This window comes from Bombus pyrosoma, linkage group LG12 (genome assembly GCF_014825855.1).
Source record: "Bombus pyrosoma isolate SC7728 linkage group LG12, ASM1482585v1, whole genome shotgun sequence".
NCBI lineage: Eukaryota > Metazoa > Arthropoda > Insecta > Hymenoptera > Apidae > Bombus > Bombus pyrosoma.
The window spans coordinates 2,072,690-2,091,292 of NC_057781.1; the positions used below are offsets into that span (position 1 = coordinate 2,072,690).

An 18,603-nucleotide genomic window follows, 5' to 3' on the forward strand; every position below is an offset into this window, starting at 1 on the left:
TTTCAACATTAAATCTAACTTTTATAAATTCTTGTTCTTTATTTCGAAATTTTAAATTTAAATTTCTGAATCTAAATCTTTTAATTTCGAATTGTCAGAATTTGTCACTTATATTCTAAGGTTTTTAATTTTTATTTTGGAACGAATATTACCGAGAAGTTGACCGAGCAACGTAAATTATTGCCCGTTTGATCGATACCAATGTCGCGTACAAGATACAGTCACCATAGAAACGAAACATTTATGGTCAATGTCACAGCAGAAATTGCAGCGTATTTTCACTGTGTTCTGTGAAGATTACGTTTTGCTGTTCGGGAGCATTATGACACGTTTACGAATCGATTGAGCCGCTCATAATCCAAAAATGATCGAAACGCCGTGCATATGCAAAGAAAAAAAGGAGGATGCGGAAGGAGAGGAAATTTCTTTCGGTCCTCGAACCGATGACATTTATCGAACCTGTAATCTTCCAACACGATTTATGTACCCACGTAAGTCTGTATAATTTATTAACGTGACGTTTTTCATATTTAACAAGTGACATGGCCTTAATTGTACGACCAGATCGGTTCTCCATGCATCAATCGATATTTTCAATCTTATTTTATTCTTTTACGAAAATGTTTCTCTCAAACGTTTTATGAAGTTCGTTGAATTGGTTCGGAGATTGATTTCGCGTGTCGTGAAAACATCTCATTTCGCGGTAGACTACACGACAAGAAGTTCTTCGTACTAAAACGATAACGCTCTGCTATTAATAAGTCAGTGTTGACGATCGGTACGTTCGTCGAAGCTTATCGGTAATACAGACATTTTTGCACATGTCACAGAAACCTTTCACAAGATAGGTTTTGCTTAAAATATACGCGATTCCGTCACTTCATGTATTTTCCGTTTAAGAGATTAACTTCGCTTCGTGATAAAAGAAAAAAGATGATTTGAAACGTGTCGAAATACATATATCTACGCTCAAGTTCACTTGTGAACGTTCATGTTTCTCAGATACGTTTCTTTTGCCATAAGAGTGAAGCGTGTATCTGACGCTCTCGGATATTAAAAACGTCGCTTTAACATTTTCATTTGGAAATCACCTGTTTAAAATAAGAACACGTTCGTCTCTGGTTCGAATATTCATTTCGCGAAACATCGGCGTAACACTGTGAACGCTAGATTCAAAATTCTATAGCGTCGTGTTTCTCGGTGTCTCGAACAATGTGAAACGACTCTACAGGAAAATAACTTGCCCGACGCGAAACCTCGAATCACGAGATTGCGGGAGACGGTGAATAAATGTGTCCTTTGAAATCTCAGCCATGCTTCCAGAACAGTGACAAAGAACAGTTTTCATATACGCGAAACGAACACATAACATTTCATCGATAAAAATACAGGCAAGGTTCCCGCGAAGGGTCCTTATCTCTCTAAAACTCCGTGGAAATTATGAATTTGAATATCAGCTACGAAGAAACAGCTACTTTGAATCGATGTGCAAACGTTGATTTCAATAAAATTGAATTTCAAGATGAAACGTTGCTATGTAACCGTATCATCCGCGGACACAGAGCCACTGTTAAAGTGGGCAACAGCGGGGCGTGTGTTTAAAATGAATAAAACATCCAATTTCCGCGGAACTGAACTTCATCGTCGAGTTATACTGTACACGGTATGGCTGATATATTTGTCCAATCGTATCTGACCAACGGTAACCGTCGGGTTGTTCCCTTGGCTGCACATCGAAACTCTGCTCTTCCACGCATTCAGTGCGTATCCAGCATCTGAGCACACCATGTGCTTCCTCTTGCTCGTTTATCTCCTCTTATCAGTCACCACTCAAGACGTTCGCGCGGAGGAAATCGACTGCCAAGTTTATAACCATCTTTACGTTTGTCTGGCTAACGGCGTGTTGTACAGTGTCGCGTTCGAGGATGTCAACGCGGTGCAGACGATCGAGGACATAGAGCTACACCTGGAGGGTCTTGGGATCATCGACATAGCCAAGGACGCTTTTCTCGAAGTCAGCAACTCATCCGCCTTGTATATTCGTGACAACCAGTTGTCTACAATTTTTAGACACTATTTCGCTGGTTTGGACCAACTGACGTATTTGGATCTGAAGAATAACAGTATAACCGAGATAGAAGACGGTGCCTTTGCCAAATTGTACAGTCTAGAAACGTTGCTGCTAGATAACAATAATATTACTGCGTTTCGACCTGGAATGTGGAAGGGTCTCACCGATCTTCGTGAATTGTACGCCACAAATAACAACATTGCCTTGAAGAGAAACATATTCAGAGGACTTCGACACCTGGAAACCTTAGCGTTGGATTGTAACGGGATCACAGAGATACCTATTGGAGCGTTTAATGGACTGCCTCACATCGATCTCCTCTATCTGTCGAGAAACAAAATTTCGTCCCTGCAACCCGAGGTTTTTCGTGGTCTTGGTGAAATCAATGAACTAGACCTGGGACGGAATCGATTGAAAAACGTGTCTGGAGGAATTTTCCGACATCTGAAAAATTTAAATTCTTTGTGGCTCAACGGGAATCAAATTGTCATGCTGAAGGGGGACGCTTTCGATGGATTGGATAATTTGTTGCTTCTGTTCTTGAACAGCAACGAACTGCGTTTTGTGGACATGTCCGTTTTCGTCAAGATGAAGAACGTTACCACCGACCCAGGCTTCAAGATAGCCGGGACGACTGTTGATAATGTTTCCAAAGTGCAAGGACGATTTCGGTGCAGCAACGTCGAGTATCAGCTGCCCTACGAGTGCACAGAGATCGAGTCTCAAGTTCATTAAAATACGGTTTACAGAGTGAACAGTGTTGCTTCGATATAGAAACGCGAATCTGTATCCGAAATGTCGTTTGACAAATTTTTAGTTATATAGGATATGCTTGTTAATGATGATTTATGTAAAGTATTGGAAAATATAGTAATACAACGAAACAGAGACGTTACACTGCATTTATCTATTTAGGGGTAAAGTGCAAGTTTATCCGATAAAAATCGTTTTTCCAGGAGTGTTCAAAGGATACCGACAGGACGAGAGTCCGCCTCCGCATCCTTGTTACAGGAGCTCGTCGATGGATTACGGATGGTACGCACCGACGATTCACACCGTGCCCACCTCTTATTATCCACGAAATACTTGTTTCAGCGACAACCAGGCCCGTGGTGGCATGTACCGTAATTGCTCGCTCAATACGGAACTGGATAAAAGCATGGTTTAATTTTTTTGCACATCCTCTTTAACCATAATTTTTTTCAATTTATTTAGATCACACTATCTTTTGTAAAGTAAATCGTAGTTTCGTATCGATGGTGTACTATATAATGTATCCAATAAATTTAAAAAATATGAAGCTTGTGCATTGAAAGGCGCTAAAAATTAAATCGTATTTGATATTTAAGAAAGTATAATTTGATACTTCAAGTCTTTATATCTAGAAATTATTTTGATAATTTTTATATTTAAAAATGCTTCAAAATTAACTGGTGATGAGGTTGTGAGATTGACGACAGTCAGAAGTATAATATTTTATTTTGTTTTTATTGTTACAGTTTAGCTTGACGTATCGCAGTAATCGTATTTCAACGAGAACCTAGTCGAGCTACGCAGAATTACACGGTGTCCCGAAATCTAGCACAGAATCGAAAGTCGTTCTTCTTTTCATACGATCGCGACTACTGGGATTTATCGTTCACGTACTTGTTTTCACTAACGTTTGTCTTCGTTACAGCTTCATTTAGGATTTAGTAATCAGGGCCTGAAAGTTACTCTGTGTTACTCGACCTCGGAAGTAATTACGACATTTTATAATTTTTAAATGCATGTCATTCATCCATTACGCTGCTTGGTATGACCATCATAGAAGTAATTATAACTTCAACATATATATATATATATATAAGAGTTTTTAATACTTCAATGTCTTAACAACCATATGACGACTTCGAAAATGTTTTTGACAACGTTTCACAGTCCAATATGGCAATATTTTTCATTTTCTGTTTGTATGCAATGGATGAATACACGATTCTAGTTGAAAAAACTCTGTAACGTATGTCCATATTCGTTTGTTAACAGGCCACGTCGATCGTCTTACGGAGACACCATAAAGATATTCCATGTTTGATAGTACGACATGAGACCAGTATAGTCAGAAATAATCACAATAATCAGAAACACGCGACAGTTTATTCTTCCTCACGTGGCCCCTTTAATTCGTTCTTATTCAGTTATATGTAACTTTGCTTCTCGACAAATTCCTCTATTCGGTGCTTCATTCGTTGAAAAATTTTTCACGATTGCGCCATGTATCAAAATCCTTTCAGCGGTTTCGTGTGAAGAAACGCGCAAAAAAGAACGACGCAGAATCGGTATAAAATCTTTCCAGATCAATCGAATCAGTCGTTGATAAGAGTCGTGGGGCACGTTAAAGCGTCGATTGAAATTTTACACGAAGTTAGCACAAAACATCGGCCCATCGGTATCGCAAACGAAGTTCGCAAAATACACTGAATTTAATACGACATTCATCTTTCGTGCTCCGTTTGGTATGCGTTGGCCATTCGTGTCGTTGTCATAGACATTTTTTTCGTTTTATCGCGACAAACGTGATGTCGCGATTACGAAGACACTTGACCCCTAATGAAAATTTGATTAAGGCCATAAAATGATCACCGAGCGTCGAGTGTCGTTTGCCATCACGAGGAAGAATCTTGATGTTCCATGAAACGGCGTGCTCGTTACCTATCGACCACCCCAGGTTATCATGAGATCCCTCGGTGAAAAGGGCCGTTGCACTTCGATTACTCATGGATAGTGAATAGAAAACGGTCGAAAACGTTTTCGTGGTATCTCAAGAAGCTAGAGGAGCGATCTTGTTAGGCTTTCGTCCGTAAATACCTTTCAACGTTGAACCAATGGGAAGGGATCGGTAACGAGCGCTCGACGTGTGCCCCAAGACCGATACCTCTTTACATATGTCCTCGAGTATCTATACACAAACCTATACATTGTACTACTTGTTATTTTCCCGTATTTTTTCAATGTGCTGCACTTACGTGGTACGCTTACTTGGATTAGAACTACCCCCATTTACTTTGATGATGAATCCTTAACAGCTAAAACGATGACAGATAGAACTCGCATTTTACTCGCATTTTTAATTTTTAAACATTCCTTCTTTCCTTCTTCTCTTATACTTGGCGGTTAGATAAAGGTAATAAATGGTCGTATGATCGGAGAACTCGTAATAATCGTGTTCAATTCGAGCGATCATCTCGGCGAGACGCCGCGTCGTGATCGCTGTCCACTCGACCGCGATGATTCGTTGTCCTCTTGATATCTTATAATCACACGCTTAAAACACCCGTCATCAATATTAAGCAGTCTTGATTATGAGCACGGGAGAAAAATAAACGAGCAAACGCGATCGACGACGAGGCGACCGCGAACAGTACGCGCGATCCAACGATCGAGATCGATCGTTCAGTAAAGCGACGATTCTTTAGTGAAATAATCAACGAATGAATTGCAAAGATCTCAATAGTTGAATCGCGCGCTGTTTCAGAGGAATGTTCCAAATGACTTCGCGACGCATCTACGATACGCGCGCCACGAAAGAGAACATCGAGATTAATAGGTACTAACTTGCTACTCTCTCACATTTGTCTCGTTCGAGAAGGGTGAACGCTCGTGGCGCGTTACTCTACTCGTAATACCTTATATTGTCGTACAATTGATATCGAATATCGGCATAACAAAGGTACGTCCTGTGCTACGGTGACTCTAGTCGAAGATTCGGTATAAATTAATCGACGATAAGAGACACCGGTCCATTTCCCGAGCGAAATGTAGCGCTAGTCGCACGAGAACGTTCCATTTTCATTCTTTTTCTTCTTTTTTTCTTCCGTAACTGTATTCGCTTTTCTTTTTGGGTTACAATAGCATTCCGATCGATTTACAATTAATTAGACCTGAAGCACCCTTACACTTTACAACGTCGTTTAATACGTTCCTAGAATAATAGACATAGAATGTTATGTTGTTTATGTTATAATGTTATGTGTATATATAATATGTCGTCTTTATATATTCATGGGTTGAGAATACGAGTGTTAAGTAATTATAATACATGTGATTTTTTTTTATACGTGAGGAAATAGTCATGGACACCTCACCGCTCTTCTGAGAAGCGGCGGAGTAGTGTCGGACTTACCGACTAAAACTCCACGGTGGCCCACCTGACGCTCAACAGGGGTGCCCCGGGATCTCCTTATATTCTTGCAACGTTTTTTTCTTTTTTTATATGTGAGGAAATAGTCATGGACACCTCGCCGCTCTTTTGAGAAGTAGTGGGGTAGTGTCGGACTTACCGACTAAAACCACACCGTGACCTACCTAATGTTTAATAGGAGTGCCCCGGGAATAATACATGTGACTAGCACTCATTGAAATCAAGGAGGTAACATACGGTTACATATAGAGCCTACCGTATTCTTAACTAGCCTACGATGATAATCTCACCTTAACGATTGTTATTGTTAACGCTATTATTATTACCTTAAGTTTCGTTACACATAGACATTGATTAATCATAATTAGAAGGACGAACGTTCGAGTTGATCGAGGCGAAATCCGGAAATATTGTCCAGCCGGTCCTCCTATGAGAAGGTTGCTTGATAATATTCACCCCTTCCACATATTCGTTGTAATTAGTCTCGTATAGTGTTTTGGTGTTTCGTTTCACGAGCCGAGAAGTATCGATAAGGAACAAAGAAAGTGGAAGAAAATTATTGGTGTTCGTGAACGCATATTTCAAGTCGAGTAAGGAAAAGAAACGATTCGATCGTGGTGTAACTTTCTGTTCGATTCGCGACCGAAGGAATACATTAATATAGGCGTAAGTGAACCTATATGGACACGAATATTGCGACATGATTTGAACTCGAAGTCACTAAAAAGAAAATTGCTAAAAGAAGGGAAAGCAACGAGGCACTAAATTGACAGCGAACGCCATGAGCTAAGATCGCTAATTCGACTGGCGCACAAGAGGATTTGGCCCCGATTTTTTGCGTCGAACGCTCGATATTTTTCGATACTTGGCGAGATGATTAGAATTGTCACTTGCCGTATTCTACAGTGTAACTCTAGGCTATTCGATCGAATGCATTTCGAAGCTTCGCCACATGATCTTACGATGATTTAAGCACCATGAAAAAAGCTACGAAACAACGATAGTAACACAAAATTGTACTACCGCTGCGTTATCATCGAGCCTGGTCTATCTTCTCGTTCTCTTTTTTTTTTTTTTTCATTTTTAATTATTTTTCTGTTGTAGCTTACCTTATACGATGTCGTTATCCAAGACATCTTAATTAGTTCCACGACCTTGAAAGTATTTTTAAGAATGGTAAATCTTAACCAACAACGGTATTACAGTGACGCAAGGATCCTAAGTAAGATTAGCCTAGTAGTAATATTATTACTTCCGGCAAGAAGGAAACAGAGATTGAATAACGAAAATTCGGCGCGAAAAAACACTGTGCTTTTTTTTAAAACTAGACTCGAATTTACGAAGCGATGCGAGTCTTCGTATGTAATAAAGAATCTATTAGCCTGCCAAATTACACTGACACGTGGCTGCGACGAAATGAAACGCAGTGTGGACACATAAACATGCTTAAAACTAATGGAAAGATGTTGTAACAGTGTTGCTCACTACATCACACGGGAACTAGAACAAATTACAATGTCGCCGATCAAAGACTTTTATAAGATCAAGCAGCGTGAAATGCCTAACAATGTGATTTCTGTGTTCTGTTTGCTGTTCTGTTTGATTTGATCATCTATTCGATTTTAACGAATAACTAATTATTTTCAAATTATATCTATAAATTTAAAAGTCTAAACGACTAAAACTAAATTAAACATTAACTCGTTTCAAGAAAATATTGTCAATGTCAACGAAATGATTGATATGCTTGTAAGAATTGACGTTAAATCGACAAATATGCGATTAACACATCTGTACAAAACACTGCAATGTTGCATAAAGAAGTTCTCTCGAATAGTTACAAATGTAGATGATCGTTTTGCGGATCCGATTCTGCAAGTTCTATCTTTAAATGGATAATCGCTGTGATTTTTCCGAAGAAGCGTGCTTGCTAAGTGACTAGTCATCGTAGGTATCGAAGTCAATGCCGTTAATTCGTCTAGGCTGCAACAACACCTGAACCCAATTGCCTCTTCTATCTCATCTTTTTCTATCCTACCTTGTGCTTAGACTTGCACCCCTGAGATATTCGTTATCTTTAACCGCGTCTACGTATCAGTATAGATTCTGTATCGGATCGAATGCATCCATCTTAACGAATCTATCAAGCTTTCGCGTTTCGCTTCTCCTCGTGCGTCGTGGCGTCAGCTCTGAAAGCCAGTCTCAGCAGCAGCTTTCGTTCTTCGAGGATATTTTTTGTACTTTAGCGGGCAACTACAACTTTTTCAGCTGCGAAGATTGTCCAAGATTTTTTGTTTGTTACATGTTTTTATTTAGTTATCCTTTAAAGTACTATTTTTTCCAATGTCGGTAGGTCCGATAATCTATTTCTCGCGATATCTATTGCAAGTCTGATTTTACTTAGATCGTACGTACGAGCGAGTTTTTGAACTAAGTCGCGAAATTAGACAGTCTTTTATAACGTTAATTCCAGAAGCTTCTGCTCTATTCTCTCGCTGTTCTATTCACTCTAAACACTCTTTAAGACTATTTTCTTTCTCTACGTGTCATTGCCTATCGTAATGATGAATAATTTTTAAATAAGAATTAAGCGTGGAAGAACGTGAATCTAAATGCACTAAATCGCGAACGGTGAGGAACGAAAAAGAATAAAGTCATAGTATCGAGCTACCGCGAATATCGACGAACGATAATAGGCTCGTTTGTTCGATCGATTGACGTTTCGAGTGATACCAACGTCTTCGTTCGCTGTTGATCATACTTTGGACGGTGTATCTGCACTTATCCACGGTATTGAGGTGCCTGATGAATCAATAAGCTGCTCGTTAAAGATGATCATGCGAAAAGGTAAAACGATGCACGCGTTTAGTGTATAAAAAGTACAAACAACAGAGAGATTCTCATGGTTAAGTGCATAGTAAAAAGTGCACGCTGACACGCGCTTCGGCTACTTTGAATGGGTAAGAAACGTGACAAGAAGGGCACTTAAGTATTCAAGGCACTTCAAAAACCAAATCATTGGACGTCTATTACTTGGAAATTAACTTGTAACCGTTTGTAACCCTTTGTGACACTATGTAACCATTTGTAACACTATGTAACCGTTTGTAACACTATGTAACCGTTTGTAATCGTTTAAATTTGTGTACCATGTATCGTCTAACAAATGACTAATGTATTAATTTACAACTATATACACACACAGGAATATCGATCAATTAGTCATGCAATAGAGCATTGATCAAGTTCACGTCTTTGCGTTCATTTACTTGATATTCCTAAATTCGATAAAGCAATGTGTTGATAATAGGAGACAATAAATCAGAACGAGAGGAGGCAATACATTCCTTTTACGATCCTATGCGTTCCTCTACTATATTCTTGCAACTTTTTTTTTATACGTGAGGGAATAGTCATAGACACCCCGCCGCTCTTCCGTGCAGCGGTGGGGCAGTGTCAGATTTATCGACAAAAACGCCAGGAGTGCCCCGGGGCAATATTTGAAATGCTATGTAACAGAACAAACTACACTTTTTTCTTCATATGTGAGGAAATCGTCATGGACACCTCGCCACTCTTCTGGGAAGCGGCGGGGTAGTGTCGGACTTACCGACTAAAACTCCACGGTGGCCTGCCTGACGCTCACCAGCGCTGCCCTGTGACCTCCTTATACCTCTTGCAACATCTTTTTTTTTTATACGTGAGGAAATAGTCATAGATACCCCGCCGCTCTTCCGTGGAACGGTGGGGCAGTGTGAGATTTATCGACAAAAACGTCAGGGGTGCCCTGGGACTATATTCGAAACGCTATAAAACGGAACAAACCACACTTTTTTTTCTTATACATGAGGAAATCGTCATGGACACCTCGCCGCTCTTTTGGGAAGCGGCGTGGTAGTGTCGGACTTACCGACTAAAACTCCACGGTGGCCCGCCTGACGCTCAACAGCGCTGCCCTGGGACCTCCTTATATTCTTGCAACATCTTTTTTTTTTATACGTGAGGAAATAGTCATAGATACCCCGCCGCTCTTCCGTGGAACGGTGGGGCAGTGTAAGATTTATCGACAAAAACGCCAGTGGTGCCCCGGGACTATATTCGAAACACTATGTAGTGGAACAAACTACACTTTTCTTTTTTTATACGTGAGAAAATCGTCATGGACACCTCGCCGCTCTTCTGGGAAACGGCGGGGTAGTGTCGGACTTACCGACTAAAACTCCACGATGGACCGCCTGACGCTCAACAGGGGTGCCCTGGGATCTCCTTATATTCTTGCAACTAACGTAGGTTTAAGTAAAATTAATTTTCCTAAGTCCCTCTTTGACAAAAGTCGCATAATCGAAATGTGAAATTAAATTAGAACAGAATATTAAACGGACGAACTTATTATAGTTCTTTTCAAAGCTGACACCACGAGGTCTATCTTTCGTCGTAATGCGTTTATCAGCTCTTATGCTAAGGTAAATTGAGATCATTTGGACAATTGTAGTAAAAATAAAGGACGCATATTCTGAAGTTAAAGACATCAACACAGGGGTACCGCAAGGAAGCGTCTTAGAACCAATAGTATACACATTATACACGGCCAACGTACCAATAACTACCAACAGCAAAATACTGATATTCGCGGACGACACGGCTGTACTAGTCAGGCACACTAATCCAGAAACAGCAGTCACGTTACTACAAGAGCATATCAGAAAAATAGAAAAATGGATACAATATAAACAAATAAAAGCAAACCCCAGTAAATGCAACCATATTACATTTACACTAAGAAAACGGAAACCACCAAATATCCAATTGAATGACACGCACATAACGCGAACAAGGCAAGTTAAATACCTAGGACTCCACTTAGACACACAACTTACATGGAAGCAACATACTACCTAATTAGTCGAAACTCTAAGCTCAGCATGGAAAATAAACTAAAAATTTACAAAACGATAATGAAACCAATTTGGTCGTACGGAATACCACTATGGGGAATAGCAGCAATGAGCCACATAAATAAACTAGAGTCGCTAGAATCGAAGATACTCAGAACAATAATCAACGCCTCATGGTATGTCAGAAACGAGGATATACGCAAAGACTTAAAAATACCAACGGTCAAAGAAGAAATCGGCAGGTACGCAAAAAAATACAAGGAAAGAACGACAACACATCCAAACCAGTTAGCTGCTGAAACGAGCAAAACTTTCATAAAAAGAAGACTAAAGAGAAAACACTCCACTGACCTCACGAAAGAAATAAAATAGACAAACTTGAAGATGGTATCCCGCTGGGGATAGCCATCCACATGTTATTTAGCAATAAAGCTAGAAAAATTTACCGAATGTCCAGCTGGACAAATTGTAAAGTACAAATTAAATAATAAAAAAAAAAAGAAAAATTTGGACAAAGACGTTTCGTTCTCTGTTCTCGCTTTCGTCGGTTGGTTTTTACTTCGCAAATCCAGATCCTTCTCCAGCGGGTACTGAATCAAAGGAGCTTCAATAGAATCAAGTTAACTCAGGCAAGCAAACACGATTATATTTGCAGATCATCAAAAGGTTGCTTGGTGTGCTTTGAATTTTTTGCACGATCGCAAAGAATCGCGATTTACTGAATGCCCATGTTTTTTTTAATCATTCTCGCGGCAACTAGCGGCCGCTTCCCTTTCGCTTCCCGTTCCTAGTTCACGAACCCGTTTATTACATTTTGATTTCATCGGTAATTGTTCTTAAAGCCTACGGAGCAACGAACATCTCTTTTTTCATGAATTTTCAGCAAGCGTGCCAAGTCGCCTTGCGCAAGCTCCTTTTTTCCTTTACAAATGACCTACAAATGCGTGAAAATTTAGGAAAAAGAAACAGTTCGTTATCGGAATGCAGGACAGTTTTCAACATCGAGATGCTCAATACTATTCGAGACAATGAATTTTGAATAATCCAAATCGAAAGGTCGCCGGCCGAGGAATTACACTTTTTGCAGGCCGAAACGTATCATTGTTCAAGAACCGGCGACTCTGCAGAAGAATTTTTTTCATTTCTCCCTCACCATAAGTCCCGTTTATTAGACCAAACGTTTGCGTTGTTCACATGCACGATGTCAAAGTACTGCCCGTGTCTCGAAATCCTAATGACTATTTGTGCGCTTAAGATACAGACTGGTCGATCTTGTTCTTCCATTGGCCCGGCATTGAGTGCCGGGCGATCGATCCGAAGTCTTCTCTAGCCAAATGTTCAGTATAATGCCCGAATCTCCTCTTTTTTTGTTTTCCTCAATCATTTTGAATGACGTCGGCTTACAAATACTTTTTAATAATTTTACAAATATGTATTTTACTGCAGGACTTCCATCAGCCATTTAAATTTATAACTCATCTTCCATTTTTTCCTCTCTCCAGCTTTCTCGTTCTTTTCATTCCGCATCATTCCCGTTCCCTCGCCTTTAGACAATGCTATAATCGAAAGTTAAGCCTAAAAAGTGGACGCCTGAAGTAAAGTCGGATGAGGAGATGACAGGGGCCTATGGTACTGTTGCCTGTTGGAATCGAAAAACCAAGTGGCGGCGTTCCCCGTAAACGAGACGAGTATGCAGAACGGATACGTCGATGGTAACGAAACATAACTGGACATTTGGAAAAGTATTCATTCTTTTACTATTATAACCTGAGAGAATTTTCCCTAGCCACTATGTAAATGCTGAATACATCGAATACATAGAATCTACATTACGATTTTTTTATTTTTTTACTTTTTAATATACATAAACGACCACGACTCTTTTTTTAAATCCCCCATTAATTTTTACTTACCCTCCCCTTATCGAAAATACGTAGTTAATATTTGAATAGCAACCGATGCGTTGAATACGCGATATCGATTAATAATCAAGTACAGAGTAATAGCAACGCGATTAGTAAGAATTCTAGAAGAATAAATTTCCAACGATATTCTCTTTCGCTCAACGTAATCGAATAGCAAGAAACGGATGAACTATTAAACTGATAAAAAACGAAAAGTTAAGTTATGTTTATGTTTATACACATCGCCGTGGACCGTTAGCAAAATTTACATTGTTATATGACGTCCAATGTGGGACGCGAGCGTCATTTAGATGAGCTTGATGATCTACAAATATATCGACTATATTATATATTCCTTTCCAGTACATTTTCATATTCGACAAATTAATTTAAATACATCTTCTAACTGTTTAACAAAAATCCTATAAGTGCAAAATTATTCCTGTACATCACTGATAATGAAGAAGCTATATAAAAAAATACGATCTTTCGTTAAAAATATTAACTAATTCATTTACATTTTAAATATTTTTTTTCACTAACTTAAATTTGATGATAATCCTAAAATGATCTCCTTTGCTCCAGTACACTTTCGTTCGAAAAATTTACATGTCTCCAAAGATTCCTGCAAACGTTTTCCGAAGGTTCTTCATGGTGTCTTCGGTGTCTTCGCTCTGGGATTGGCTGCCTTGTCTGTGGAAAGGTACTCTCGATGTTGGAACATCTTCTTGGCGTCGACCAACCGATGGAGCGCTGCTCACTGTACTCGATTGCGATGCTGCAGATAAATAAATAAATATTTCGATATTTTAGTTATCCCTGATTTAATCATATTTCAATAATTGTAAACCGAATCCATAGTTCTTACGAACCTTGAGAATCGCGTCGTTGCAGTTGATGGTGGCTGTCAGAACTAGTTACGTCACCTGCCATTGCTGTCGTGGAGCCCATGGAACCTAAGCTTCCTATGCTAGCCATAGACCCCATGCTTCCATGCGATCCTAGCGGAGCTGTTGGTGGCACAGTGCGATCTTCTACAGGACTCGTTGCCTGACTGGAGCCAGACATCGATCCTCTGGATGTCGTTTTCGTCAACACGCTTGGAGGTCGACAACATGTCTAGATATTGGAAAAAGTAATGTATCATGCGATAAAAATTTGTCGACTTATTAACTTTTATGATATATAGTGGCTAAAAGTGGTACCGGCACATTATTGTATTTATTATAATTAAACTATGGATTTTTATGTAAATTAATATTTTTAAAAATACGATTAAGAAAATAGAATCTCTATAGAAAATTGTTTTACCAATTATTGCAGAAAGTACTCTATTTTAGATATTTTGTATATTTTTTTCATACTATGTGCATTTTGTGCAATTTTGCACTTTAAAATGTTCTATAAATATATACAAACCCGCAGTCTGATTATAACATTTACATACTAATTAATTTAGTCTAAGTATATTAAATTTCATGTCACTTTTTACCTGCATTTTCGCAGTGACGAGGTCTGCAATGTGACGACGGTCTTCCTCTTGTGAGTCTCCCATTAACGACAGCGCGCTATCATTCACCTCGATTATGTATTCTCGACCATCCTTCCCGACCAACAGCTCGATCGCACAGATATCCAATTCACCGAACAATTGGGCCACGTGATCAATCCAGGTGCGATGTTTTTCGCTCACGGCTAATTGCTCTAACATCGCCGAACCGGTGTTAGACTTCCAGTTTCCGCTTATGCTCTTCCGCCTGAGAGGAATGTCGACGATCGTGGTTGTTAATTAAATACGTTGCTATTCTTGTCGCAATTGTCTAGTTGGTTAACCCTCGACTGATAGAAGGCGGATGGATTAAAGTTTCGATCGTTCAAAAAGATATATTTAGGTATAGGTGTAACATGACAACTTCTTGATCCTGCTTCGAGAATCGAATGACAATGTGCAGGATCCTGTATTGTTCTGTGAGTCATACAATGCGTATTACCATAAATATGCTTACATATTCAGTCACGTAAAATGTGAAAAAATAGATGGATTTGAAACGATCCCGGCGCTGGTCGTTACATAACTTACGTTTCACCTTACCAGCCGAGAGTTAAGCTACGCGTTCTAATTTCCATTTTTGTACAGTGGGGAAACCGTAGTACCCATTGACAAGCTACTCGGTAACATTTGCAACGACAGATCACGGGATCGATCTAGCAGACATTTCCCGGCACTCACATGAACGCCTTGTAGTTATTGCCTATTTTCTGCACGTGAACGTCGTATTTGGTGTCGACGTACGGCTCCGACGTGCAATAAGTGTTCGCCAAAGCAGCCAAAGAGGCGAGATCTAGAAACTCTTGATTCGTCTCGGCACGGGCTTTTCCCACTCCACCGTGGGCGTGTCCGAGTTTCACCACAACCGGATAACGAGATGCACTCACCTGCAAAGACGATCAACGTTCAAAAAGAGAAAGAATTAATGGGTACACGGTGTTCGATCGCGAATCGATTGGCTTCGACTGCGTCAACAAACGACTTGTCGCATAACGACAACTCTTCAAACGTTGAACTGCAAACATTCTGTAATTCTGAATATATTCGATGCTTCTCGGATACATTTTCAACGTGGTATCGAGATTTCTGCGTGGAGAATCGATTAACAATGCACGCGTATTCTGCATTCCGCTCTAATCGTCAGAAACCAGTCCGAAGGGACGCCTACAGCAATATCTCGGGCTAGTCTTCAATAATCGAATACATTAACCGACATCTATGGATGAAGATCAAAGTCAGCCGATATACAGGCGGTTGATTAAACAGTCTACGATATTCGCGTGGGCCGCAAGAGATTATTAAACGATGATGCTGCGTATTCGTTGCATCCGTCAGTCGATTCGTTCGGAACGATCTTCCAGGATCGTGAAACATATCCTCTCGAGATTTATTTTTCTTACGCGAACCGGAGCATGCTAAAAATATGCGTGATATGAGATGGGTATTTCATTCGATGTTGAAATAATTTCTTTGAAACGTAAGGCCGTCGAAAGTTTGCAAACCATACGTACCGGTTTCGTTCCTAGTAATTAAGATTCACTCGAAGCTTACGATCTCCAACCACAAATTTCACCCAACTCTATAGTAATCGAGTTAGGAAAAAAGGGTGAAGGCGACATAAAATGTGAACGCTCTCTCCTGGTTATCCCGTTAGCGCAGATAACCAAGGAATTCCTCGTTAAAAGAAACAAATCGGAGCCAGCCGAGCTTAAGTGGATAACTCCACTTAAATTGGACCTTAATCTCCTTCGTCCAGTTTTTCTCAGAACTTAGGACAACTTGAGGAATGTCAATCGATTCTTCGATATATATATATATCATTTCCCATGAAATTTTTCGTACGTTTAATAGACACAAAGTTTATTTCTTTTCAAATCTACCGCATTCTCTCTTTCAGAATTTAAAATTTCAGTTGATCGTTCAATATTTTCTACCTTTCTCAGAATTCTTCCTTGCAAATTTCATGATACAAAAAAATGAGTCGTTCTCAGGCCAAAGTTAAATAACTCGACGTTACAACTTTTTTGAAATAATTTTGAAATAACACCAAAGCATTTGATCGATGCTTATCTTATATAATTTCATCAATTTTCTCTACTTTCTGTTTCGTGGACGCATGAGAGGATTTGTGGAAACAAATGATTCAAATGTTAATCGATCGTTAATTCTTTATGAAATTAGTTTGTGAAATATTTAATAGTCACAAAGCGCATGGCAATTCAGGAAACTAAATGACGGAGCTGTTTAAAAGCGACGTGGAAAAAGGAAGTGGTTGTTGAACGAATCGTCTCATGGGCGCACGTCCGGCCACCGCAGGCTGGCTGCGCTGATTCTCCGATGGACAGTGCTCAAACCGTATCGTATCCACGTGTTTATGTCGGCACGTGGGTGTCGCAAAAGTGGCTTTCTGAGCACCGCTGGACGCGTGTCCGTTCCCCCGTGGCACGAACACCAACGACGGGGATCAACGGCGAGGGACACGGAGATAAATCATTTATCGTGCTCGAGGGGACTGTCGAGGACTCCGAGAGCAGACATACACAGGGGTGTCGCCTTCAATTTTGTTCGTCGTACTTGAACGCACTAAAAATAATGTGCCGTTCACGTCCGCGAAACCAACGTTTGTATCTGCTGCGAAATTTTCGGTGATAATCCATCCAAGGTTATTTGACGAGTCACACCCACTTTCGATAACGTTTGTCCGATTTTCTAATCGTTCTGCACCATCATCGACTTCTGCCCATATTTTAAATTTAGAAACGTAAAAAATTAAATTCCGCTTTCATTAAAACATCTTATCTAATATCTCATAATTTAATTACTGTATAATTTTATTTTAAACATTTCAATGTATCTTTAGAAATGCTGATTACTGAAAAATTAGAAACAGAGTTCTATGAATTTTGATCAATTATCATTTTGTTCAATAAAGAATGAATACGCACCCCGCGTTTTTTTTTTTTTAAATTATGTAACGAAAAAAGATCCTATTACTATAAACCAATCAAATCTGCATTCCTCCCGCTATCCAACATTCCAACCACGAAGCTTATATAATGTGTAAAAATGTATGTAGCTAATCTCGTCTAAAAAGCATCATCAGACTCAAAGAAGAAACCACAAGCTATCGAATTTATGTGAATTACCGTTTATCAAGCGAATAAACATTATGGACATATATTACCAGTCTCTGTTTACCGAGCAGGCTATGGTAGGGCTCTTTGAATGCTAATAGAACCGATCTGTTCTACGTTCGCGGGCGTTTCAAAGACAAAATATGTTTCTGGCCCTCCCCAGCTCGTGTTTCGTGAAGGGAACTATAAAAAAGGCCAGCGGACGTATTAAATGATAGTAATCGTGGATCAAACAGTGATGAGTGGAACCCCCGCGAGCGCGTTTTGGCGAACAAGGAAGGCACGTAGTGAAGCTTGAGGTCGCGTTGTGGGAAGAGGAGGGCGATTGGCCAAGAAAAATGTAAGTAGATCGACGAAATAAGAGAGAGAGAAAGAGAGGAAGACGAAGCATCGGTTAAACGGAGAGAGAAGACGAGAGAAAGAGAAAGAGAAAGAGGACTGTGGGTGGCCGGCAGGAGACGCAAAGCGAGCAAGGTATACCGACAAAGTGGGGGATGAGAGCGTTGGAAGGGGGAAAACTCCAATGGTAGGGGAAGTTGAGGATCGGGACAGGAGGAGAACGATAATGAAAATGCGTGACGAAGATATAGGTAAGAAGCCGCGGAAGATGAAGAAGGAAGGACAGAAGAGCGAGCAAGGACACGAGGAAAGTAGACGAGGAAGGTAACGAGAAAACAAGAGGGATAAACGAAAGAAATGAGGGGGAGGGGGGGGGAAAGGTATGAAAAAAGATGATCGAGTTCGAAAGAGAGAAAAAGAGGGTAACACGCTGGAACGAGCAAAGTTCTCCGAGAGGAAGAGAGAGCAGGAGAACACGGTATAGAGCGAGAGAGAATGGTAAAAGTCAGAAATGGGGACAGAGATGGAGGA

The 18,603-nt window shown here is 40.0% G+C and overlaps 3 protein-coding genes across 4 annotated transcripts in view; 2 read left to right on the forward strand and 1 right to left on the reverse strand.

Moving 5' to 3' along the window:
• Positions 1-211: 211 nt before the first annotated feature.
• On the forward strand, positions 212-3,930 carry LOC122573817 (UPF0691 protein C9orf116 homolog). The gene is made up of 2 exons (XM_043740708.1): positions 212-491; positions 3,028-3,930. Exons 1-2 carry the CDS (start codon positions 365-367, stop codon positions 3,237-3,239), a joined length of 339 nt encoding a protein of 112 aa, XP_043596643.1. The 5' UTR covers positions 212-364; the 3' UTR covers positions 3,240-3,930.
• Positions 353-3,243, forward strand: LOC122573813 (insulin-like growth factor-binding protein complex acid labile subunit). Its single transcript, XM_043740704.1, has 2 exons — positions 353-3,106; positions 3,167-3,243. The coding sequence occupies exon 1, from the start codon at positions 1,787-1,789 to the stop codon at positions 2,804-2,806; it is 1,020 nt and encodes a 339-aa protein (XP_043596639.1). The 5' UTR covers positions 353-1,786; the 3' UTR covers positions 2,807-3,106; positions 3,167-3,243.
• LOC122573812 (synapsin) overlaps positions 3,532-18,603 on the reverse strand; it is a 48,039-nt gene continuing 32,967 nt past the window's right edge. For both annotated transcript variants that reach the window (XM_043740702.1, XM_043740703.1), the window contains exons 7-10: positions 15,281-15,486; positions 14,543-14,807; positions 13,923-14,169; positions 3,532-13,828 (exon numbers count right to left, since the gene is read on the reverse strand). In XM_043740702.1, the coding sequence (XP_043596637.1) occupies positions 13,656-13,828; positions 13,923-14,169; positions 14,543-14,807; positions 15,281-15,486 (891 nt within the window). In that variant the 3' untranslated portion in view covers positions 3,532-13,655. The remainder of the gene's footprint in view (positions 13,829-13,922; positions 14,170-14,542; positions 14,808-15,280; positions 15,487-18,603) is intronic.

What these genes read in the sequence shown, in the direction of transcription:
- LOC122573817 (XM_043740708.1), top strand. Translation starts at nt 365, where the DNA reads ATGATCGAAACGCCGTGCATATGCAAAGAAAAAAAGGAGGATGCGGAA. An exon ending in AACACGATTTATGTACCCAC is followed by an intron (nt 492 to 3,027) that starts GTAAGTCTGTAT and finishes TCGTTTTTCCAG; the next exon opens with GAGTGTTCAAAGGATACCGA.
- LOC122573813 (XM_043740704.1), top strand. Translation starts at nt 1,787, where the DNA reads ATGTGCTTCCTCTTGCTCGTTTATCTCCTCTTATCAGTCACCACTCAA.